Here is a 26,390-nt window from a genome sequence, read left to right as displayed (position 1 = left end):
AAGAGTTGCTAGGCTACTCCTCTGTCTGCTCTTCCTGTACTGCTCTCCTTCTCTTCTGCCCAATGGCAGAGATACATGGTTCCAGAGAACATTATTTAAATGGCAAATAAATAGCTCCATCTTGTGAAGGGCATCGTGCCTCATCCCTGTTGCAATAATGGCAGCTGGAATGAGAGCAATGATTTTAATTCCCCTCCTTATGATTTCCTTTTCATATCCTCTAAAGGGTAGAGAAAAAGGCAGTTTGGTGCCTCCAGGTCAGTCTTGTCCTCAGCACAGTAGGGCTGTGTGCTCCTGGAAGTGTGGCGTTGACAAGCAGAGATGTATGGGGTGCGCATGCAATTGTCCCTCAAACGCAGCAGTTTTTCAGCATTACCAATGAGCTGCATTGGATTAAGTATATTTGCACCAAAAGCAAAATAAATATTGCTTTATTTAATGCCACTAAGAGGTTGGGATTCAGTTGCCCTTGGCCTGAGGCACCTTCCAGCTCTATTGATTGGCCAGTGTCAGGATGCCAGACAAGCTGTCATCAACAGCTCCTGCAAAATGCTTAGCAGGTGGGCTGGGCTCTGCTGTGGTGGAGACAGAGGGGAGCGGGCAGTGTCCTTTGTCTCAAACACACACACAAGGGATAATTATAACAATCACCTCTCCATCACCACCACCGAGATATTTAAAGCATTCCCCTCACATTCCTTCTTAGATGACCACAACAAGGATGTGACCCAGGCTGCGGAGGCAGAGGAGGAGGATGGATAATTACATAGGCTCCAATTCAGAAGGATTTGGGTTTGAGTCCAAGATCGACCACTGAATAGTTTTATGACCTTGGACAAATTCATGTTTTGCTCAAAGACCTATAAGCATTGGGAGGGCAGAGACTAAATCAATTTCATTTGCCATCGAGTCTTCAGTGTTAGCCCAGTGTCAGGTACACAGCCAACTCGCAGTTAAACTGAAGAAATGGAAATAAACAGAAAGGTTAAGCAATCTGCCCCTAGCTCAGCAAGGATAAGGGACAGAGGCAGGACTTGAACCTGGTGTGCCCAGCTCTAAAGCTTATGTTCTTAACCATCACTATTCTCTCTTAGCAGCCCTGGGACTCAGCTCAGGGTCTGATAGAGGGACTCATGTTAGGTGAGGGGTGGATGCAACACCCTTTTTTTTTTAATAAATCTATTTATTTATTTATTTTTGGCTGTGTTGGGTCTTCGTTGTTGCACGCGGACCTTTTCTAGTTGTGGCGAGCGGCGGCTACTCTTCTTTGCAGTGTGTGGGCTTCTCATTGCAGTGGCTTCTCCTGTTGTGGAGCATGGGCTTTAGGCAGGTGGGCTTCAGCAGCTGTGGCTCGCGGGCTCTAGAGCACATGCTCAGTAGTTGTGGTGCACGGGCTTAGTTGCTCCGTGGCATGTGGGATCTTCTAGGACCGGGGCTCGAACCCGTGTCCCCTGCATTGGCAGGCAGATTCTTAACCACTGCACCACCAGGGAAGTCCCAACATCCTTAATTTTTAAATGGGGAAACTGGCTCTCAAATAGGACCTAGCACAAAAGGTACCTTTACGCAAATTGACAAAAGGTGCCCTCCCCCCCACTCCAGGCTGACAATTTAAAAACAGGTGCCCCTTCTGGGTGGGTGAAGTACAAAATGATGTCACTTGTTCTAGCCAGACGTGGGGTCGGGAGCAGAGTCGCAGCCCATCTTGACCCCCTGACCAGGAGCCTTTGTGCAGTGCACAAATTGCATGTCCATGGGAGGCGGCCCTGGACCTGCCCAAGGTTCATAGCAGAGCCAGGATGAGCACTCAGGGTTCCAACCTCCAGGGATCAGCATGGTCTTGACCCTGTAGTGGTGGTCCTTCTGGCAAGGTGGTAGGATTGGGGAAGGGGGTGATGAGACCACACCTGGGGAAGGGGTCATCTCTAACATTAGACTCCCTGGGGCCCTTTCTCCTGGAGCTTATTCCTGGTGGACAAGGAGAACCGTCATTGGAGCGCCCTCTCCCTTCCCGTGGAGACTGTGTGCTCCGGGATTCAGCCCCCTCCTTTCCGGCTCCTGCTGGTCAGCAACAAACACCCGGGCTTGGGGGGATTTCCACACTGAGGCTTAAAGCAATTCTGAGAGCCAGTCACCAACTAGAAGGACCCAAGATTTCATAAAACCCAATCTCCCCATTTCAAAGATGGGGAAACTGAGGCCAAGGTCACACAGCTATGTAAGGGTAGAGTTGAAAGTCCATTCCAGAACTACTGGATTATTTTTATCTCTGTAAGAACACTTACAAAGTGTCAAAAGAACCATTTTAAAGGCCCAAGGGGGCACGTTTTCTAAAGGAGTGTACAGTACTGGCCCTTGGGGCTAGGAAGGCTATTTCCATTCCTTTAATGAAAAGAGGCAGAGGAAGCATAAGGGAAAGAAAAGTCCTTTAGGTCTTCACAGATCTGGGAGCTGGCGAGACCCTTGCCCACCTGGTCTGAGCCTGAGAAGTGGCTTAGGTTGTGAGTGTGGACTGCAGAGCCACACTGCCTGGGTAAGACCCTGGAGGGCCCATGGATTAGCTAGTGGCCTAACCTCTCTGTGCCTCAGCCCTGATCTGCAAAATGTGGATTCTGCCTACCTCAGAGGGTTGTTTAAAGGATTAAATGAGATCAGCCGTGTAAATGCTGGGGACACCGTCTTGCTTGACATAAGCGCTATACACGTGTTAGCCGGTCTTAGGGTTTCATCTTGGCATGACACTCAGGGTCTTCCACAAACTAGTCCCAACTTATTCCTTAAGCTTCTTGCATCACGTCCCCCAACCTGTACACCATGCAAGGCTTGCACATTATATGTCCTATGAGCTAGTTGCAAAAAGGCACACCCTTCTGAGGGCTGGTGCAACATCTCCAAGTGGCAAGGCTTGTCGGCCTCCATCTGCCCTCTTAGCCTTTGTGCAGTGTGTGAACCTACATCATAGGCTGCAGCCCTGACCGTGTGCACTAGCCACTCCAGACCACCCGGTAGTCCTCAGGGCTCCTGTTCACTCGGGGTTCAGGCAGCAGGGCTCAGAAGCTGAGCACTTCGGCTTCGAGCCAGCTCTCTGGTTTTGACTCCTGGATCTCCCTCACATGGGACCTTGGGCAAGTGAGTTCACCGCTCTATGTGCTTCAATTTCCTTGTCTGTGAAATGAGGATAATATAAGAAGCTACTTCATAGTTTCATGGGGTTGTTGGGAGAAACCCCCCTTTGCTTTCAATCCCAATGGGGACTTTTAGTCCCCAGGAATCAGGAGAACGGCTCTTTGTCTCCATCCCCTCGCATCCTCTTCCCAAGGGAGGGGATGGAACTTATCTGACGGGTCAACCTGATACAAGGAGCAGAGACTGTTGGGCCTGGCCCTCCTGGCACAGCTTGTTCGGATCTGTGACCCTGCAGGGAGGGTCCGTTCCGTCCTCCTCTCCTCCACTTGGTGTGCCTCCTGGGAGGCAGCTTCCTTCCCGCTCAGCTTGTGGCTGGTGGGGAAGTTGAATTTTGGGGTGACGTATAAGGAGGTCAATTTTGGTCACAGATATAAGCCATGCCTTCCAAATTCTGCTTTTTTCAATAATAAAGCTAATATTCTGACCTCTGTCTCTCTGACCCCTGTGTCTCCTCCTACACTGGTGGAAGTGGGCTGAGAGTGGGAACAGGAGCATGACGAGTTCTCACCCCCAAATGTCCAGGGGGAATAATACATTAAACACTATTAGGATAGGGTCCGAGAGCTTGTATAATTGCATTAATGTTTGCATTATTACCATCACTGCTGTTATTTAACATTATTATTCCTTTGGTAGAGAATATGTTGCTCATCTCTCCACCCAACTAACTCCCACTCTCCTCTCAGGAGCCATCTCACCAGCGCCTCCTCCTGGAGGGCAAGCACGTGGCCAGGCCCCCCCTCAGATCCCTGGTGATGGTCAGGACGAAGTGTGCACCGGGTGAGCGTTTGCGCACAGGGCAAGGGGGACAGTGGGAGGCGAAGCTGAGGAGGCGCTTCCTGGACGCTGTGTCCGCCTTGAAGACCAGGCTACAGAGTATAGGCTCCTTCTGATGGTCAATGGGGGGCCCCGGAAGGATCGCACATAGAGAACTGACACTATTCCAGCAGCGGTTTAGGAGCTAAGACCGGCAACGATAAAGTTCTTGATTCTATCATATTGTTTTGCTCCTCCGGACTCCCCAGCCGCTAATTCTGGCTTACTGTCTCCTCGGAGACCTGTCTTCACTGTAGAATCAATGATTAAAGTCAACTCACTATCAACTCTAACTTTGAAAGGCTATTCAGCTGCTTGCAGGGACAGAGATGGGGAGCTGCCTCCGTAGACATCCAGCCATCTGGCCTTTTCTGAGGAACCCGGCTGGGAGGCTCATTTGAATAATTGGTTTTAGCGGTGTGCACTCGTGGGTTAGACACCTGATTACGCTGCCTGCCCCAGTGTCCTTTCAGCCCCTGTAGAAACATCATGCAGGTTACATAAAGCGGGAGAGAGTCTCTGGGAGGTAAGGCTTTGTCTGGCCCCTGCGTCACTTGCGTTTCATCTTAAATAACTATGTGGCTCACTCCCTGCGTGACCCTGAGCAAGTGACTTAGCCTCTCTGTGGCTTGGTTTCCTCTTTGTTCAAAGAGGCAGCATGATTTCTGCCCGGTCCATGCCTCCTTGTAAGGTTCTCAGAGAAGGTGGGGTGGGGGTGGGGTGAGGGTTGTGACTCAGCAGGAATGCAAGTGGAAAGATTTAGGTTGACGAGAGCTCAGTGTCAGATAGCGATGGGCATGTAGGCTGTACCAGGAGAAGCACATCCCCAGAATTAGGCTTGTGATGGGCCCTTCCTTCTCCTATGCCACTAGCTAGCTCTATGAACTTAAGGGAGTTACCTAATCTACCTATGCCTCAGTCTCCTCATCTGTAAAATGAGAATGATGAGAGTTGTTCTAAGAATTAAACAATACATGCAAAATACCCAGAATAGGGTCAGGCCCAGGAGGTTCAATAGATATTAACTATTCACCATCACCATCATCATCACCATCATCATTCTCATCACTATAACTGTTCCATCCTGGACCCCATGCCTCAAATACAGACCATGATAAACATCTGGAGTATGCGCAGAGCGCAGCGGTAAGGACGGGGAGAGGGATGGATTTCAGATTACATATGAAAAGTTGTAAGGCTTTGGGGATGTTCAGCCTGGAGAACAGGAGCTGGCAGGGGTTCGAGTGAGTGAGGAGTGGGGACACACAATCCTCAAACAGCTGAAGGGCTACTGTGTAAAAGATGGACTGAACCTGACTAATCCTTCTGGGGCAGAAAGCAGAAGTGATGGGCTATCAGGTTTAGCCTGGACATAAACACCCCCTAACAGTCAGAGCTGGCATCAGTGCAGCACTTCTTAAGGTTTCCCTGCCCTGGGTAGGGCACTGGACAAGATGTCTTTGAGCTCCCATCGCACTCCAAGGCTGATGAGGCTATGGAAAGGCAGCAAGGGGGGGACATGAGGCCTGGGGGGGGAAGGAGGCACAGTGAGGAGGGGCTGGCAGATATCGCTTGGTGAGGCAACTTGCAGTGGATCTGTTTCCATTTCTAGTTGATGAAAAATGCATAGTTTTATGCTGTCAAAGAACAAATAGAATATTGACATGTATTTTACATTTTACATAGCTAATGTTATGTTCTATTCTATTTTGGACAGTTAAAAATGTTTCCCCCTTTGGACGTTGAGGTGGGCAAGGTTGGTCAGTTCCAATGTCTGTGGGTGAGTGTGTGTATGTGTATGTGTCTCGTGTGGTGTGTATATCTGTGTGTATCTGTGTGTGTGTCTGTGTGTGTGCATGTATGTGTGCGTGTTGGAAATACTTCCCCTGATGTTTCACCCTCTGCCATACTGAATGATGTCTGCTGTGCACATCTCTCCTTATCTCCTTTTATGTCTGGTGAACTCCTATATACCATCCACGCTTCAAAAACCCTCCCTCATCACCCCCAGTCAGAAGCAAGCACTCCCTGCTTTCAGGACACAGTGTAGCAGGGGGATGAATCTGTAGCAGGCCAGAGCTGGCCTGCCTGGATTCCTAAACCTTCCTGCTGGGGGACGTGGGGCAAGTTCCTTGGTGTTTCTGGGCCTCAATTTGCTTTTCTAATTAAAAAGGGGCCATAATACTACCTCCACCTCAGGGCTGTTGTGAGGGTCAGAGGAGATGATGTATATAATGTGTGGTTAGTAGGCACTTAGACATTAGCTCTGATTATGTCTAGGCCTCCAAAGCCTCACACTCACGCCTCTAGTACAAACACTGGGCTTCTTACTGCCGAGGACCGCCTCTGATTTCCATCTGCTTCCCTAAGGCGTAGCACAGGGCCTGGCACTCAGCAGGCCCCTGACAAACCTTAGTTAAATTGGATTTACTGCGCTGGAGCATTCTTTGCTATGTGAGGCTCACCAGGGCCCAGAGACATAATGCGTTGCGAGTCTGCGGGTCGTAGCAGCGTCCGTTTCCACCACAGGGTCTGCAGTGTCATGCGATAAAGCTGAATCATTTCTGCACCACCCACGGAGGTCTGCTCCTCTCCCCCACCTCCACACTCCCAAGAAGCACTGAGGCTTCCCCAAAATGAGAAATTTCACAGCATCCTGCTATCCTTTGGGTAACTGCGTATTTTATGATGACTGATAGGCAATTACTATGGTAATATTGCAATTCAGCACGTGTGAGGTTTGGGAAATGAGAAATTATGGGTAACTACTTTGGACTCATTTCTATGGTAACAAAAAGTAATTGTCATTAAATACCAGTTATATGGAGGCTGTACCTGGTAATTATAGATTTTGATGCCCAGAAACATAAATAAAACCAATAAATTTATTCAAAGGTCTATGACTATTTACTTATACGTGGCTCTATGGAATACACAATGACAAGCACCTAATTAAGAAATGCAAACCCAATGCAGAGTTTCATATTGTCATATGGAGATGGAGAGTCTGTTTTTCAAATGCAAGGCAACTTGCACATCACACAGGCTCAGTGGGGTACAGGTGGGGATGGAGGTTGTCTTCTCTGTAAAGGAGGTGATGGGGAGGAGGACGTGGCAGAGAGAGAGAGCAAGAGTTGCACTGTGTGGGACAGTCACACCTACTGCAGGACAGTGAGAATCGCCAGCCATCATAGACTGACTCAGCCCATCACCCCCGACCCCAAAGGCCTTCCAGCGACTGCCTTGTAGCTCTTGGCTCTGTGATACCTGAAGTTACAGCGTTCATCCCTCAAAGCTCCTAGGCCCGAGATGCCCCTAGAACTCTCCAAACATGCTCAAATTGCATTGATAAGTCATACCATTATTTTTCTATTGTGATAAAATACACATAACATAAAATTTACCATTTTAATCATTTTTAAGTGTACAATTCAGTGGTATTTAAGTATTCATAAATGTTGTGCAACCATCTCCAAAACTCTTTCCATCTCGTAAAACTGAAACTCTATACCCATTAAACAATAACTCTCTTCCCCGCTCCTCACCCCAGCCCCTGGAGATCACCATTCTACTTTGTGTCTCTATGATTTTGACTACTCTAACTACTTCATATTAGTGGATCATAAAAAAAATCTGTCTTTTTGTGTCTGGCTTATTACACTTAGCATAATGTCCCCAAGGTTCATCCATGCTATAGCTGTACCATTCTTGACAGAGCCTCTCCCTAGGGCTTCTACTAAATGACGAAGAGTGCCTTTCACTTCATTTTCCTCTTCCAAGAGGGCAGGGGGAAACTGAGGCCAGGGGAGAGAAATGTCTTGCCCCAAGACTAGAAGACTCACGAGAGTGGGGGAAGTTAGACTGCTAGCTCTCTGCTCCCACCTCCAGCTTGTAAGGCACAGGCAGTGCCCGGGGGTGTGGAGAGTCCTGGACACACCATAGGACCCTGAATGGGCTCTTCACCTCTGCAGACTTGGTTTCCCCTTTGCTCAAATGGGTATAATAAAAACTGACTTTCCTTTCTCAGAGAGTCACGGTAATGATCAAATGTGGCTTTTAGATGTAATGTACAATAACAAAGTGTGCCTCTGAACCCAGCGTTCACTAAATCACTACAGCAGCTCGTCATAGTATTTATGTCGCAACAGCATAAGATCAAAACAACTGGGGTTAGGAGGCCGAGTTGCTGAAAGTGAAGGGCTGGGAGCTGATGGCATGTGGTGATGACTTGTTTGCCTGGGGACCGTAGCTCCGTGCCGTGGCACAGTTGCGAAACACTGCTGTGGTGTGCATGTATTCATTCAGATAATATATATCAAAGGCCGCTTCTATGCTGGGCACCATGCCAGGCTTTGGGGATGAAGTCCTGCCTTCACGAAGTTTAGAGTCTGGAGGTGGAGACAGTCATCAAATAGATAATCACGTGATTACAAATTGGGGCCAGGGCTCTGAAAGGACAGTACAGAGTGCTCTGAAAGAGTGTAATGGGAGCCCTAATTTATTTTGGAGAATCTAGGCAGGCCTTTCTGTGAAGTGGCATTGAACCTCAGACCTGAACTGAAAAAAATGGCCAGTGTTGCTGGAGTGTAGTAAGTGAGACAGAGGGTATACTTGTTCTGTGTTTTTGTTAGATGCCGTAGTATCATTGTTTCTACCGTTACACCATCTAACTGTCCTAGAGGGCTGCTGGAGAGTGCACTGTGGTTGCTGTAACTTTGGCCCTCTCTACTCCTCCCATAAGCCAGAGTCTGGGAGCGCATACAGTAGTCTAGTGAGTAAACACTGCTGCCCTCTTACATAAAACGCATTCTCTCTCATGGGACAGCTGCCATCATGGGCCATTAAACGCTAGAGTGCACCTTGTCTATTCGACTATAAGTACCATGGAATAGGTACTTGTATTATTAAATAAAAGTTTCGCGTGATCAAATCTGGGAAGTGTTACTCTCCTTCCTAGACTAGATTACATGGTTCTTTAACGTGGAGGAAGAAGAAGGAGGAGGAGGAGGAGGAAGAGGAAGCGGGGTCGGGGGAGAAGGGGCGCCTGGAGGACAGGCCCGTCTGCTGCTCTTCTGGGTCTGGGGCATGTGGTGCCAGCCGGGGGTACAGGACAGCCCAGGAGCACAGCTTGGCTGGGGCACGCCTGCACCCCTGCCCACTCCTCACAGGCCACACGACTTAAGGCAGGTGATTCAACGTCACTGAGGCTTGCGAGACTGCACGTCCTGCGGGGAGGTGTAGAGAGTGAAGGTCAGGGAGCACGTGAGGGAGGTGGGGCTGACCCCAGCGCTGCGAGGCGGTCTGTGAGTGGGGCTCTGTGTGCTGCCCTGAGGTTCTGACAAGCAACCTTCCTTCCCACCTGCCGCCTTCTGTCCTTTGCTCCTCCCCCCCGACTCCCTCCTGCTTTTCCTCCTGTACTCACGCTAATTGGAGTAGGTTTTTATTATTTGCAAGCAGAGAAAGCTTCAGAGACGCTCCTCCATAGAGTTGCTACGAGGATCAAATAAGTGTGTGAACGCCTCACACATGTTGCTGGGTGGCAAGCGGAATTCTCGTAGTGGCCTTTCCCAGACTGTGTTTCAGAAACCCTGCCGCCTCTGGGGAGGGGGTAGCGGTGGAGCAGGTGAGGGAGTGGCGCGGGAGCAAGCTGTTTAGGAAAAGGGTTCCTTTGGGGAACACTGGACACTATATTCCCCTCTTGGGATTCCCGTTTATTAGCATATTCAAAACTGAAAAGTCTTACTGTGAAAGAACTTGTTGAACTTTGCTGAACTCTGTGTTTCCCAAATTCACTTGAACTCCAAATCTTTTTTCCCCCATAATGCCTGGATAAGTCCCTCCAAACCACGGGGCACCGTGCAGGGGCTGGCCTACAGGACCTCTAAGGCACCTTGAAGTTCTCCATCTGGAGTCTTGATTACTATTTTTCACATTCTCCCAATCTTGAATGGTGAATGCTCATGATAGGCTCTTTGTTGCTACTCAGCTATTTTAGCAACAGGACTAATGCCTGCGGTTAGAGATTTTCTTCAACTCTCATAACGAGAATCACACATTCTCACTAGGAGAACGTGGGGCTTTTAAACTTCGGTACAGAACCGTTTCTGAGGAGTGGAGCTCTTTTATCCTGAACTCCCCAAACCACAAAATTTGGACAGCTTGAGGGCATGAAGGAAGCAGCCAGCTACCCAGCACCACCCCACTGGCCGTCTGAAGCCCAGAGAGAGGAGGCATTTTGGCCAAGGTCACACACCTCTTTCCAACTGGTCATCCCCGGACAGCGGATGATGACATAAATAAGTGTGTGTAGTGAACGGTACTGACCTCTCTCTGACCACGGCCACTCGTGTAATTAAACAGAAATGTTAACATCAATCAAATGGTCCTTCCACCAACATTATCACTAACAGAGTATTCTGTCCAGGGAAGGTGGAAAGGCACTGCTCCCAGGCCTGCAGCAGCCGTAAAACCTGCCCGTGCTAATGAGCCATCGCTTGAGCCAATTAAGAGAGGAAGCAAAACTGTCTTTAATTAAGGCATCATGCGTCCCATGGGTTCTCTCTAACTCATACCCAGGGGTACTAGGGAGCCCCTGTGGACCCAACTGTCACACTCTGGGAAAGCCTTAAACCAGCTCTGTTTAAAATGGACCTGATGGGATGTCAGGCAATGTGGGTTCTGGTCTGAGCTCTGCCACTGAACTTGGGCAGGTCCCATCTCATCTCTGAGCCTTAGTGCCTTCATCAATAAAGTCATCCCTTTCCTTCTCTCATATCCACCAAATTCTTTTTGAGCATCTACTATGTGCTGATCCCTGCTGATAGGCACTGGGGACACGAGGACCATTAAGGCTCAGTGCTTTCCCTCTGGTGGCTTTAGGACTAGTGGGGTCCATGCAATAGGATAAGACATGTTCAGTAGCCAGGCCTGTGGGAGCTCAGAGAAGGGAATGACCAATTCTGTTTCAGGGTTTGCAGAATGTTTTCTAGAAGAAGAGGCATGAGCTGAGTTGTGAGGAAGGGTTAGTGAGATGAGGAAGGCACCAGGAGGCTCTGGACAGAGGGCCTTTATGAAGGTAAGGTATCAGGCACCAACAGGACCTGTGTAAGGAACCAGGCCTTCCTTAGAGAGACCGGAGCAACAGTTCTAAGACCAGAGGGTGGGAGGTGAGGCACCAGGTCACACAAAGCTTTGCATCAAAGCTGGGGAGTTTGAATGTTACCTTGAGAGTTGTGGGACTAATCAGCTCTCAAGCTGTATAATTTAGGCAGTGAAGTTAGACAGTCAATGATTTACTGGTTGTATGACTTTGGGCCAGTCTGTTGCCTCAACCGTGAAATAAGGGTAATAACACTCTCAGAGGATTCAATGTTCTCTCAGCAGATGTTTCCCCTGGTAGTGGAATTTTCGGCTGTAAATTATGGTGCTAAGCCAGGAGAAAGAGTTCAAGATGTGAGTGCCTGAGTGAGTGTGGGGCTAGCTGGTATGCCCACACCAAAGAGAAATGCCGTTCATGTGATCTGGGATGCTACTCTCCTTCATTAATAATCTCCAAGAAGAAACCCGGAAACAAAACAGTAACCTTTATCACCACCATATGATATTCTGCAAAGCACGTTCATTGCCACCGTTTCTTTTGATGCTCACAAGTGCCCTGCCAGGTAAGTAATTATTGTCTTAATTGTGCAAGAGAAACTGCAATGCATCAGAGAGGGAAAGTGAATTCCCCAAGGTTACACAGGAGGTAGGTGCCAAAACTGATATTAAGTCTCCTGATTCCTGGTCCAGCAAGCTGCCCAGAAAACTAGAGCAAGTGACCTCAGGTGACTGTGAATGAAACAGCCAAGGCCCATTAGTCACATTCTCTAGGTATTTTTTTTAATTTCCTCTTTGATTTCTTCAGTGATCTCTTGGTTATTTAGTAACGTATTGTTTAGCCTCCATGTGTTTGTCCTTTTTATGTTTTTTTCCCTGTAATTCATTTCTAATCTCATAGCGTTGTGGTCAGAAAAGATGCTTGATATGATTTCAATTTTCTTAAATTTACTGAGGCTTGATTTGTGACCCAAGATGTGATCTATCCTGGAGAATGTTCCGTGCGCACTTGAGAAGAACGTGTAATCTGCTCTTTTTGGATGGAATGTCCTATATATATCAATTAAATCTATCTGGTCTATTGTGTCATTTAAAGCTTCTGTTTCCTTATTTATTTTCATTTTGGATGATCTGTCCATTGGTGTAAGTGAGGTGTTAAAGTCCCCCACTATTATTGTGTTACTGTCGATTTCCTCTTTTATAGCTGTTAGCAGTTGCCTTATGTATTGAGGTGCTCCTATGTTGGGTGCATATATATTTATAATTGTTATATCTTCTTCTTGGATTGATCCCTGGATCATTATGTAGTGTCCTTCCTTGTCTCTTGTAACATTCTTTATTTTAAGGTCTATTTTATCTGATATGAGTATAGCTACTCCAGCTTTCTTTTGATTTCCATTTGCATGGAATATCTTTTTCCATCCCCTCACTTTCAGTCTGTATGTGTCCCTAGGTCTAAAGTGGGTCTCTTGTAGACAGCATATATATGGGTCTTGTTTTTGTATCCATTCAGCCAGTCTATGTCTTTTGGTTGGGGCATTTAATCCATTCACGTTTAAGGTAATTATCGATATGGATGTTCCTATGACCATTTTCTTAATTGTTTTGGGTTTGTTTTTGTAGGTCCTTTTCTTCTCTTGTGTTTCCCACTTAGAGAAGTTCCTTTAGCATTTGTTGTAGAGCTGGTTTGGTGGTGCTGAATTCTCTTAGCTTTTGCTTGTCTGCAAAGCTTTTGATTTCTCCATCAAATCTAAATGAGATCCTTGCCGGGTAGAGTAATCTTGGTTGTAGGTTCTTCCCTTTCATCACTTTAAGTATATCATGCCACTCCCTTCTGGCTTGCAGAGTTTCTGCTGAGAAATCAGCTGTTAACCTTATGGGAGTTCCCTTGTATGTTATTTGTCGTTTTTCCCTTGCTGCTTTCAATAATTTTTCTTTGTCTTTAATTTTTGCCACTTTGATTACTATGTGTCTCGGCGTGTTTCTCCTTGGGTTTATTCTGTATGGGACTCTCTGCGCTTCCTGGACTTGGGTGGCTATTTCCTTTCCCATGTTAGGGAAGTTTTCAACTATAATCTCTTCCAATATTTTCTCTGGTCCTTTCTCTCTCTCTTCTCCTTCTGGGACCCCTATAATGCGAATGTTGTTGCGTTTAATGTTGTCCCAGAGGTCTCTTAGGCTGTCTTCATTTCTTTTCATTCTTTTTTCTTTAGTCTGTTCCGCAGCAGTGAATTCCACCATTCTGTCTTCCAGGTCACTTATCCGTTCTTCTGCCTCAGTTATTCTGCTATTGATTCCTTCTAGTGTAGTTTTCATCTCAGTTATTGTATTGGTCATCTCTGTTTGTTTGTTCTTTAATTCTTCTAGGTCTTTGTTAATCATTTCTTGCATCTTCTCAATCTTTGCCTCCATTCTTATTCCGAGGTCCTGGATCATCTTCACTATCATTATTCTGAATTCTTTTTCTGGAAGGTTGCCTATCTCCACTTCATTTAGTTGTTTTTCTGGGGTTTTTTCTTGTTCCTTCATCTGGTACATAGCCCTCTGCCTTTTCATCTTCTCTATCTTTCTGTAACTGTGGTTTTTGGTCCACAGGCTGCAGGATTATAGTTTTTCTTGCTTCTGTTGTCTGCCCTCTGGTGGTTGAGGCTATCTAAGAGGCTTGATGGGAGGCTCTGGTGGTGGGTAGAGCTGACTGTTGCTGTGGCGGTCAGAGCTCAGTAAAACCTTAATCCACTTGACTGTTGATGGGTGGGGCTGGTTTCCCTCCCTGTTGCTGAGGCGGTCAGAGCTCAGTAAAACCTTAATCCACTTGACTGTTGATGGGTGGGGCTGGGTTCCCTCCCTGTTGGTTGTTTTGCCTGAGGCAACCCAACACTGGAGCCTACCCGTGCTCTTTGGTGGGGTTAATGGCAGACTCTGGGAGGGCTCACACCAAGGAGAACTTCCCAGAACCTCTGCTGCCAGTGTCCTTATCCCCACGGTGAAACAGAGCCACCACTCGCCTCTGCAGGAGACCCCCCAACACCAGCAGGTAGGTCTGGTTCAGTCTCCCCCAGGGTCACTGCTCCTTCCCCTGGGTCCCGATGCACACATTACTTTGTGTGTGCCCTCCAAGAGTGGGGTCTCTGTTTCCCCCAGTCCTGTCAAAGTTCTGCAATCAATTCCCACTAGGCTTCAAAGTCTGATTCTCTAGGAATTCCTCCTCCCATTGCCGGACCCCCAGGTTGGGAAGCCTGACGTGGGGCTCAGAACCTTCACTCCAGTGGGTGGACTTCTGTGGTATAAGTGTTCGCCAGTCTGTGAGTCACCCACCCAGCAGTTATGGGATTTGATTTTACTCTGATTGCACCCCTCCTACCGTCTCACTGTGGCTTCTCCTCTGTCCTTGGTCGTGGGGTATCCTCCTTGGTGTAGTCCAGGGTCTTCCTGTCAATGATTGTCCAGCAGCTAGTTGTGATTCTGGTGCTCTCGCAAGAGGGAGTGAGAGCACGTCCTTCTACTCCGCCATCTTGGTTAATCTCCTCCCATTAGTCACATTCTCAAGAGCCAGGGTGAAACTTCCTCTAATGAACTCATGGGTAGTCTGAAAATTCTTCCTCAGAAACCTAGCCCCTTTTTCTTCCTGCTTCCACACCACCATCCAAGCATTCTCTCCCGTCCCTCACCTGTAATTGCCCAGGTAGACGCCATCAGGGTTGAGCATGGGTGCAATCTTGAAGACCAGGTGTTCCCGTAGGGCACGAGCAATAGGGTGCTGGCTTATGAGGAAGTCAATGATCCCTGGAGAAAGAGAAGCACCTGGGTTAACCTCAAAGCGTTTCAAGAAGGAGGAGCACATTTCCCTCAGCTGGGAAAACGCAGCTCAGCAGGTGATTTTGGCCTATGTTGTTAGCCACTGTGAATGTACGGCTAAGGATTAGGTGTTGCCCAGTGAATTTTACAAATAATATCTCTGTTTCCAAGAGACAGTTCAAGATGTAATATTGAAGCTCATGGGCTGGGGGAGAGCATGTCCTGCTGAAGAGAACAGGGTGGGCCTCCAGGAAAAGACGGCATATGAGCTGTGCCTTGGAGGGGCCCCCTGGGTCTTGACAGACAGACATGGGGGAGAGGCAGGATAACTCTAAACAATAAATTTAGAGCTGCTCCCTAATGGGCGCGCTGCTAGCTAAAGGCTGACATCAGATTGGATGACGATGGAGTCAGGGACCTTAGGGGTCTCAGTCCTCAAGAGGCTGATGGGTGCACCAGGAAACACAAAGGACAAGTCACAAGAGGACAGAGAGGTTTTGTCAATGCCCCCAAGCCTGCTCCTTTCCCCACTTTGAGGGTCCTCTGTTCCCAGACTCTGGGGCTGGCTGCCCTCTCTGCTTCTCACTGGCACCAACAACTACCTTGCCTTCAGGTCACCAGATTTAGAAGAGTTGAATTCTCCAGGACTCTCTTCCCACATTCAGGTGGTCTCCAAGTCTCTTCCTTGAAGCTAGCAAATCTGCCCCTCATCTCCATCCCTCTGCCTCTCTTCTGTTCTACGTCACCATCCTACTTGGCCTGGATGAGAACAACCGCACCTGGCGTAGGTGCCAGCAACGACCTCCAGAGTGTGCCCTCATCACTATAGCCAGAGGGACTGTCCTGAAGGGCAAACCTGACTCTGTCATTGCTGTCGCTGATATCCTGGCGATGGCCTGCATATATCTACAGGAGAGGGGGTGAGAAAACAAGAACTGAGCCCTTGCCTTTTCCCTCCTTTTCTCCACGTTTCTACTTATTCATCAGAGACCCGAGAAAAATAGGCAAAATGGAGCTCTGGCATTCCATGAAATTCCTGTAATGCTGGAAAGTGATAGGAGAGTACAAAACCCTCCCAAAAGTACAGAAGGAGAACTCCTCTCCTGCTGGAGAGAGCAGGAAAGGCATCAAGGAGAAAGAAGCTTTTGAGCTGGGCCCTGAAAGATAAGTAGGTTTTGACAGCCAGACAGGAGGAAGCAGTGGGGTAACTAAGAACAATCCACATGCCCAGTGGCAGGCACTTAGCCCTTGGAATGATAAGTCGCTCAGAGGCACATTCCAGAGCTGCCATGACCAGTGAGGGACAACTTGGGCTTTTCATTAGGCCGGGGTTGAGAATCCATCGGCAGCCGAGAGCCAGTTGGACATCATTTACTTCGCCGCTGAAGCGGCAGTCGACCAGATGCCCTAATTTATTTGTTGGTCTTCATATGAAAGCTGTAGTTTGCCAGTAAACAGGCAGGGTAATGATGCCAGGCACCCTTGTTAGGGGCTAGTAATTGCTTAATCTGTCCACTAATTGACCCTGGCTCCTGGGGCAGCGCTCCATCAAGGAGCCAGCCTGTGCTCAGGGCCTGGCCGTGCTGCCTCAGAGGATGGCTTCTGGAAGCGGAGGAGCTCATTGTGAGCCATGCTCCTTCACAGATGAGCAGATTAATTGGGCTGCCGATTAGGCAGCTAATAAAAGGATGAGAGGAAACAAAGCCAGACCGGAGGCTGCAGCCACCCAGAGTGAGTATGGGGCAAGGAAAGCAGAGGTTTTAGACTCATTTCTTGGCTTGAGGTCAGATACTGTTCAACAGGAATCTTTCCTATCGATCAGGAAACTGGGAGGCGATCTTCCACTTGTATTTGGTGTGGGAGGGGGTGGTAAGTGAAGAGGAATATGAGGAGAAATGTCAGAGAAAGTCAGAGTGGAGAGGAGAAGCCATCCCCCACTATGGGCCAAAGCACGGCATGGACTGAGGAAGCAGAGAGCGTGTGGACTTGGGGACCTGCCTGTGACTCTCCACTGGTTGTTAGCTTTCTCTGACCAGTTTCCTCGTCTTGATATAGAGGTAACAACACTTAATCTGGAAGACTGATGTGGGACAGGGTTAGAACCCCTGCATTTTGACTGCCTGACACAGCACCTGAACACTGTGATGTGCTCTCATAAACTCACTCAGATCAAAGGTTGAAAGGCAGTGGGGTAGTAAAAAAACAGAATGCACTTTAGAACCAGGAGTCCTTGTCTGTGAAGTTGACTGACTATGGGATTTGGGGACAAGGATACTCAATTGGAGAAGCCAACAAACCAGCAGTTAGAGAACCGGGGTTCTATTTGGTTCATTGATAAATTTAGAAGAAAGAATCCAGGGATTCCCAAGGATGCAACCCACACCAACAGCCTATGATTCCATCTACTTCATTCCTCTCCCCCAAAGTAGCAGAATCCTCATCTGCTAAGTGAGGAGAATAATCTCTCTCCTGCTGGGAGACATAATCCACCCCCTTAAGATCAGTCTCTGCCCCTTCAGTAAACAAGTTTGCAGGTCCTTTCCTTTGAGCTGATGTAATCAGGAAGGTGGAAGAAAGCAGGGCTGGAGGCTAGAGAGGCTGGAGGAGAAGAAGGAAAAGTGGCAAAGGATCTGAAATGAAAGCTGGGCTGCAGACCTCACTGCCCTGCCGACCTCGCCTGGCCACGATGACCCTCGCCAGGCAAACCACAACTGAACATTCATTACTGTTATTTCTCCCAGTATACTTGGTTCAGCGCAAGGCACACAGCAGGTGCCTAATAAATGCCCATTGGTAGATTGGTCCCTGGAATTCATTCAACCTTAACAAAGTACAGTAAGTCCCCTACATTCGAACCTTCAAGTTGCGAACTTTCAAAGATGCGAACGTGCGTTCGAATGTCCAATCACATAAGTTAGTTCACATGTACACTGTCATGTGCATGCATCCTCTACAAGTGGTTGTGCTTTTGTACACTCTACTGTACAGTACTGTATAGAGTACGGTAGTACAGTATCTTTATTTCAAGCTAGATCTCCAAGAGATTGACTTCATTGAACTCCTTGCTGTGTAACATGAGGAGCTTACTAATGAAGACCTGATGGAACTGGAGGCCCACAGAACGGACAAAGAGAGACAAGAGGAAGAAGAAGTAACTGAAGAACTGAAGAGATTCACGACACAGGAAATGGCAAGGGGATTTTCTTTATTTGAGGAGGCACTGTTAGTTTTTGAGGCACAGGACCCGAATGTAGAATGGTACACAAAGTTTGCAGCAACAGTTCAGAATGCAATCCAGTGCTACCATGTCATCTATGATGAGAAGAAAAAGAGCTACTACCCAGACATCACTGGATCATTTTTTCAAGAGGGTAAACAAAATTGAATCCAGCAAGGAACCAGAACCTGTGCCATCAGCGTCAGGTGTGCGTGAAATTGCAACTTGCCCTCCGTCTCCTATTGCTGATGATCCTTCAGTTCTACCATCTCCCACCTCCTCTCCCTCCTCCAGTCAGTAACTCTTCTTGCCTGTTCACTCGATGCCAGCCCCTGGATGCCAGCTGCTGTACTGTACTACTGTACTCTTCAAGGTACTGTACTGTAAGATTTTAAATGTTTTCTTTATTTTTTGCATTTGTTTCTTTGTTATGTATTATTTGTGTGAAAAGTACTATAAACCTATTACAGTACAGTACTATATGGCCAATTGTACCCAATTGTGCCAGTTGGGTACCTAGGCTAATTTTGTTGGACTTATGAACAAATTGGACTTACGAACGTACTCTCGGAACGGAACTCATTCATATGTAGGGGACTTACTGTAGAGGGTTAGTTGTGCTGATAATCACTCATTCCACAAACATTCGCAGGGCCAGGTCCCTGCCATGAGCTTGGCATTCCAAGATGCATGAGAGGTTCCTGCTCAGAGGGTGCATGGAGAGAAAGCAGCTCCCACTGTACCCACTGGCAAAGGCTCTGGTGGGAACAGCACAGGGAGCTCTGGGAACCCAGGGGGCTCCTGACCCAACCTGGGGGTCAGGAAGAGGCCATGGCAAGTTAAAGGATGAGTAGAGTGAGCCAGACGAAAGGGGTGCCAGGGGACGGTGTCCCAGGCAGGGAGGGTCTTACACAAAGGCTGGGAGGTGAGAAAGAAGACAGCCTGTTTGCTAGAACTCTTCAATTCCAGGGGGCACAGCTTCGTAATTAAAGGCACAGACTCTGAGGGACTTCCCTGCTGGCGCAGTGGTTAAGAATCTGCTTGCCAGTGCAGGGGACACGGGTTCGGTCCCTGGTCCGGGAAGATCCCACATGACGCGGAGCAACTAAGCCCGAGCGCCACAACTACTGAGCCCACGTGCCTAGTGCCCGTGCTCCGCAACAAGAGAAGCCACTGCAATGAGAAGACCGCGCACCGCAACAAAGAGTAGCCTCCGCTTGCCGCAGCTAGAGAAAACCTGTGCGCAGCAACAAAGACCCAACGCAGCCAAAAAGGAATGAAGGAAGGAAGGAAGGAAGGAAGGAAGGAAGGAAGGAAGGAAGGAAGGAAGGAAGGAAGGAAGGAAGGAAGGAAGGAAGAAAGAAAGAAAGGCACAGACTCTGAAACTGGACTAGGTGTGTGGTCTTAAGCTCTTGGTTCTTCAGTTTCCTCATCAGTTAAGAAGAAAATAATAATAATAACTACCACGTGGGTTATTGTGAGGATCTCAGTGAGTTAATGTAAGCAAAGTGTCTGGCACATAGGAAGTGTGTTGTTTACTCATTGCTCTTATTTGGTTTGGTTGAAGGTGTGAGGGTGGGAGGCTATTGAGAGAGAAGCGGGAGAGGTAAGTGGGGACTTGCCAGTCCTGCTGAAGAATATAAAGGGCACAGGAGAGCCATTGCAAGGTTAGGGTCAGATCTGGGCTTTGGAGAGTTTCCCCTGGCTGCAGCATGGAATGTGGTTTGGAGGGAAGTTATAATAATGGACAGATGTCCTGAAGGATGACAAGGTGGCAGTAGGGGGACAGACCTAGCAGAGTGCAGCAAACATAAAGAGGCTTGCAGTCAGGAGCTAGGGTCTGACATGGTGGCGACCTGCAGGGGCCCTGCAGTGACCAAAGCCCAGAGAGTCACGGGGAAGCTGCTGATGGAGGGGATGCCGTGTGGATAGATGATGACACTGATGACAAGACTATTTGTCTACCACCCCCAGGAGCATCAATAGTCTTGGCTTAAATCACACAATCTTGGGGAAAGGTGACACCACAATGACTGAGATTAAGTTTCTGGCCCCTGGCAGAATGGGGCCTCAAAATGGAAACTGAGTTCAGTTTTAGACAAGTAAGGAAAGTTATATTTCCAGTACCTCTGAGTTTGGGGGATTGAGGCTTGCATCTGCTGTGCAAATCTGTTTTCTCTCCAGGCTGTGAGCTCCAGGAGGGCAAGGACAGCTCTACATTTTTACGATGATTTTGTCAGTGCCCAGCTCAGTCCTCAATAGATACATGAGAAAGGAATGAATAAAATATGGACCGGTGATGGGCACTGTACGTTCAGTAGCTGGATTGACCTGTAATTACACTGGCTCTGTTTTGCAGACAGGGAAACAAAGTCAGGCTGGTGACATCACTTGCTGAGTGTCTCACAGGGGCCTGGCTGGGATTCAGGTCCACTTCTACTGGCTTCAGAGTGGTGCCCTTTCCACGAAGCCAAGACGGAAAGAGCCAGGAGTCTATTTGCATGTGATTTGCAGGATGATTTGCATATATGCTTACATGATTTTTCTCTAGAGAGTTCTGTATAAGGTTTACTGTTGCTGTTTCCGGCTAATAGGCAGAATACTGCAATGGGAAGAGGCCAGGCTTGAAGCAAGACAGTCGGCTGGGGTCTCTGCTGGGCTCAGAATGTGGGTCACGTGGCAGGAGCCACTCTAGACCCCACCCTGACCGTGTACCAGGCCCCTCTCTGCCCTCAGCTGAGCCCAAGGGCCCCAAATTATGGAATCACAGGGAGTCTGGCCCTGCAGAGCCTGAAGTTCACAGAGTCTAAGTTCTTACCCTCTTATCCCCAACTCTGCCCGTTTCACAAATGAAAGGACAAGTTTGGGGAAGCAAAAGACCCCGTGACAACCCCTTAGGGATCTAGTTTCAGGCATCTGTGAGGCTGTATGGGAGAGAGGGGGGAGGGGAAGATGGAGAACAGGTGAGGGATAGAGGAAAACAGAGCTGGGGAGGGGAGGGAGGAAGGGGCATTGGTCACCACCGCACTGTGGGAAATGCTAGGCTGTGCTGGGTCCTGGTGTCCTGGTGGTTGTGAGTGTGTGTGTGTGTATTCCCCCCCTCCTCTCCCTGCCCGCACAGGACACCCCTGAAGAGTGAGCTCCCAGAGGGAGGGCCTGGTGGGCCCCTTGGCAAGTTGAGCAGGGCTCCCTGAATCCTCACAGCAGCTCCTGGAGGACCACATTGCTGCCACATTTTATAGGCAGAGAAACAGGCTTCGAGAGTTGAGGACTTGCCGAGCGAGGGTCCCCAGCGCGGAGATGAAGTGGTAGGATTCTGACTCAGGGCTGCTCAAGTCTAAAGCCTCAGCGATGCACACGCCCCTACTGTCTCCGGCAGGTGGCGCACCTTCCAAGGTCGTGTTGCATATGCATGGGTTTAAAAGATTCATTTATGAACGGTGTGAAGGGGGCAAGCGCTCTGCAGGTGGGACTTTTCAGTGAGCCATGTCCCAGCAACTCCAGGACGCTTCAGCGCAAGAATATTCACTCGACCGGAGGTCGAAGATCTGACGTGCAGTCCCGGCCAAACTTCTGATGTGCTCCGTGGTCTCCCACGTGGGTAAACGAGGAGGGTTCAGCTAACGGCTCTTTTGGGAAGGAGGCGAGGAAGGCAGGGCACGTGGTACAGGAGTCACATGCCTGGGTTTGGGTTGCCAGTAAGGATGAGAGGAACCATCCTGGGCACCTGCAAGATGCTCCATTAATGCTACTTCCTCCCCTACGAATAACACTTCTTCAGTGCTTACTGCATTCCAAGTACCATCTTAAATATTTTATGGTTATTAACTCATTTAATCTCCACAACAACCCTATGATGCAGGATCCCTGTTATTATTTCCCTTTTGAGATAAAGGGACTGAGGCAAGGAGACGTTATAGGACATCCCCAAGGTCATCCTGTACTAAGTGGGGGAGCTGGGCTTCAAATCCAGGTGGTGTAGTTCCAGAGACCCAGCTCACACACACTCTGCTACAGAGCCACGTGGGAGTGACCTTGACCTCCCACGCCGTAGTTGGAGAACAAGGACAGTTTGGCCTCACAGAGGCCAGGAGTGGGGTTGGGGGCAGTAGAGGGTGACTGACAAGCAGCCGTCTCCCCAACATGCAGAGCCTCGAGGAAGTCACAGCCCGGCCCCCCCGAATGCCACCCCCGCCAGAGCTCTGCCACGACAGGACTTCACTCTACTCCCAGCAGCAGATGCATCAGCAGCTCGGCCATGAGAACCGAGGTCCCCGCCAGATGGGGATGACCAGGCCCCAAATGTGTGTCCTCCACTCAAGGTCACTGAGCCAGTTAATGGGGAAACAGAGTTAACAGAACCAAAGGTACCTCGGCAATCAACCTTCCAGGCCTTAGACCCACCCTCCTGCCCTCCCCAGAACAAGGTGGGCTGGGGCGGGGAATCCAGCTGAGGGCTGGGTCTGGGGAAGAAAGCCCCAGCTGAGCCCCAGGGGGCTGTGGTCTGGGCTGTCCCCAGGGGGCTGGGAGGCCCTTGGGGAAGACCATGCCTCAGTTCCTCATCGGCAAAGTGGGGGAATCCTGCCTGTCTTGAGCTGCCTCAGGAAGGCTGAGTTGTGTGTCTTAAGTGGCAGTTACAGAGATAGGGATAGAGGGAGACCAGGATCGGGGCGATGGGTCCCGGCGTCACATCCGCCATGAATTAGCTGTGTGGTCCTGGGTAAGCCACCTCACTGCCCTGAGCCTCCCCGGTCTCACGTGTCAGGTGTCCTGGTTGTGGTGGGGTGGCCAGAACACTGTGCTCTTCCAGGCGGGAAGCTTGGCCCTTTAGTGCTTCCTGTCTTCCAGGGGCCAAAGGCATGCACAGGCTTGGGAGAGGCAGCTTCAGACTTCAGAGCCCCCTCTTGCTCTTTCCTGGTTACGTGAACTGGAGGCTCCCCTTTCTGAACTCAGATTTAGCGTCCCAGACCCAAGACAGCGTTTGTTCCTCACAACAGCCCCATGAAATGAACAAGACAATGCGCATTTTACAGATGTGGAAAATGAAACTCTAAGATCCAGCCCGGGGTCTCAAACAGCTAGGTTTAAAGGGAGAGCAACAAATATAAATCAAATGCATAACAAATCAGGGCAAAAAAGATGACCATTGGGTAACCCACAATGCAGGCACGAAGCAGGGGGCGGAAGGGAGTGGGCCAGGGGGCCCACGCAGGTACTTGAAATGAACCTTGGGAGATGAACGGTATATGCCAGGTGGCAAGGAGTGGGCACAAGACCTCCTGGGCAGAGGGGCAGCAGATGCAAAGGCCCAGTGGTGGGGAGAAGAGTGTCCAGGGATTAAATTGTGTGGAGCTGGGATATAAAGAGGCCAAGGCCCCCCAAGAGCCACATCATGGAGAATTGTGAGTGTCATGCCAAGGAGTTTGGAGTTGATCCTGAGAAGGTAGTGGGAAGGCATTAAAGCCTCTGCCAAGGAGTGAACATTGACTGAAAGCCTCAGTGATAGACAGCACTGAGTCTATCGATAAACTCAGCACCATCCAGACTCCTTTTTGGGGAAAGCAGGGTCAACAGAGAGAGCACCTGAGAGCTTCTCGGCTTCTCTGTGCCTCAGGCCTCCTCTGTAAAATGGGATAGTGACCCTGCCCTCTGTCTGCTGCCCACAGAGGGGGTGGGCACGGGAGTTTGGGCTCCCAGGGATGAAGTAGCGATGGTAAGGCTACTGTCTTTTCACAAACAAGGACAAAAGAGTTGCATCTGATCAGCTGGGGAACAGGCTGCTGCCAAGTTTAGTAACTGACAGATGGCTGCCAGTAAAGGAGTTGGTACAAGCAGGAGGGCCCTGCGAGAGGTTATTGCAAGGACAGTGTGGGGAAGAAGGAGGCTGGAAGTGAGAATGCCAAGGAGGCAGCTAACGTGGCTGGAGCGGGGAGTTGAGACCCCCCAGCCATGCCTCTGATGAACTGCTTGTCTTTGGGCAATCAATTCCTCTCCCTGAAGCTAAGGCTCCTTGTCTGAAACCAAGAGGGAGGAAGTGGTGCCTAACCACAGCCTTGTAAGAATACGAACGGGGAAAATAAGACCCATATGTGTTTGCAGAGTGCCTTATAGTTTACAAAGCAGATTACCTGCTTCATCTTCTCAGATCCCATGGGGAAGGGGGTGACATCTGTTGAGGGCCTACTGTATGCCAGGCACAGGACTGGGTGTTTGTTTACATTCATCTCATGCCAGTTTCATAACAGCCTTTGCAGATACATATTGATATAATAATTTATTTTACATTTGAGGAAACCGAACTGCTAGGAAGAGGCAGAGCCAGTATTTGACCCCAAGACTGACCAAGGGCAAATCACTGATACTGCCACGGCAGCATGCTGCCTTGCTCAAGTTATAGAACCTCTATGGACTTTTTCATATCCCTTTGACCTTATGGTCATTTTGAGACTAAAATGAGATAAATTACTTAACCTCTCCAAACTTCAGTTTTCTCATATGTAAAAATACAGTTAATATTAATTCCTATGACATAGAAAAATTAATATAATCAAAATAAAGCCAATAAATTAGATTAAATCAACAAAATAATTAACATAAAATATGTAAAGTGCTTAGAACAGTGCTTGGTTCGTACATAATATCATGTATTTTATATATAATATACCCACTAGATGGGTAAAAATGCAAAAGTATTGGTGAGGATGTGGGACAGTAGGAGTTCTTAGACGTTGCTGGTGGCAGTGTCAAGTTGTATGCTTTGGAGAGAAATTTGGAAATACCCAGTAAAGTTGAAGATTCACACATCCCATGACCTAGCAATTGCATTCCACAGTTATACACCTTAGAAAGGTATCTGCATACGTGCACAAGGCGACACCTATGTATCACATTTGTGTGATACAAATATGACACATTTGTATCAGCATTGTCTGTAAGAAAAAACACTGTAAACAACCTAATGGTCCATCTTCAGGAGAATGGATAGGTAAGTTGAGGTACAGACAGACATGGGATAGAATACATGATGAAAACAAGTGAATGACAGCTATACCAGTTCCAATGCATACAGAATGATACCATTTTTATAAAGCTCAAAAACATGCAAAAATAAAAAATACATTGTTCAGGAATGCTTACATGTGTAGTAAAACTGTTAAGAAGGACAAATACAAAATTCAAGCTGATGGTTATTTGTATGAGGGGGAAGGAAAGACAGAGGATTTAAAAGGAATAGATAATATTCAGCTTCTTAAGCTGGTGGGAACTTGGGCATTCATTAAATTATTCTTTATATACTATTTATTGAATATATTTATATTGCTGACTAATTGAATATATATGTATATATATACATGCATGTATATATACTGCTGACTAAATATATATTTTATATGGATTAACTACTTAATAATAAATGAAAATTCAATTACAAACAGATACATTTGAGAAGAGAAATTACCTCTTATTTACCTCTGGTTGTCTGATATGAAGCATGCATTCCTTCCCATGGTTGGTACACTATTTCAAAAGCTGTTTGTTAAGTGAATTATTGACTGAACGAATAGATAATTTTCAATTCTTACTTCCCCAGTCCACCACACTTCTGCCAATATATGAACTGACCTGGGGCCAGAATTTTTTTTGTTGTTGTTGGTGATGGTGGGTGGGAGGAGGCCAGATTTATTTTTTTGTAAACCACTGGAGACATGTAAGACAAAGCTAGGAAGTGTAGACGACTCTATGACTCTCATCCTCAATCGAGCACATACAGGAGAACTCTACCTATTCATTTATCCATCCACACATCCATCCATCCATTCATTCATCCATTCTTCCATGCATACGTGTAGTCGATGAACATTTAGTGAAACAAATACTAATGGAGATCAGGTGTAGCCTCTTGAGAAGTGAAGTAAATTCTCATCCAAGATAAGGACTCTGCATGTGCCCATACTGTCCCAGAGACCATCACAGTGCCCCAGATGGATGTGCGGGGGAGACACGGGATGCCCTTGAGATCCTGCAACTCACCTTGACACACAAATGAAGACGGTGTTTCCCCTGGGTGGACTCGTCCTGTGATGAATACCACCTTTTGCTCTGCCCCCTCCCGAAGGTTGTCTGTAAGATAAAATGGAAGTAGGTTACTAAGGAGGACAGCTGAGACGGGCAGTTGTTATGTGTGTGTGTGTGGGAGGGGCAGGGAAAGGGTGCTTTACATTTATCTCTTAAATCATTGGCTTAAAACCACTAATTGTATTATGTCCCTGGTTACCCAATA

At 48.1% G+C, this 26,390-nt stretch overlaps 1 protein-coding gene across 1 annotated transcript in view; it reads right to left on the bottom strand.

Annotated features, from left to right (window-relative positions):
* The window catches only part of AGBL4 (AGBL carboxypeptidase 4), a 1,388,494-nt gene that overhangs the window by 120,759 nt on the left and 1,241,345 nt on the right, over nt 1-26,390 (bottom strand). The window contains exons 7-8 of the mRNA XM_082431251.1: nt 26,141-26,230; nt 14,766-14,880 (exon numbers count right to left, since the gene is read on the bottom strand). Coding sequence (XP_082287377.1) covers nt 14,766-14,880; nt 26,141-26,230 — 205 coding nt within the window. The remainder of the gene's footprint in view (nt 1-14,765; nt 14,881-26,140; nt 26,231-26,390) is intronic.

The sequence above is a fragment of the Balaenoptera physalus genome, assembly GCF_965194825.1.
Source record: "Balaenoptera physalus genome assembly, chromosome: 1".
NCBI classification, from domain to species: Eukaryota; Metazoa; Chordata; class Mammalia; order Artiodactyla; family Balaenopteridae; genus Balaenoptera; species Balaenoptera physalus.
Note: the sequence above shows the minus strand (reverse complement) of the source record. Positions and strands in the feature narration are given on the sequence as shown.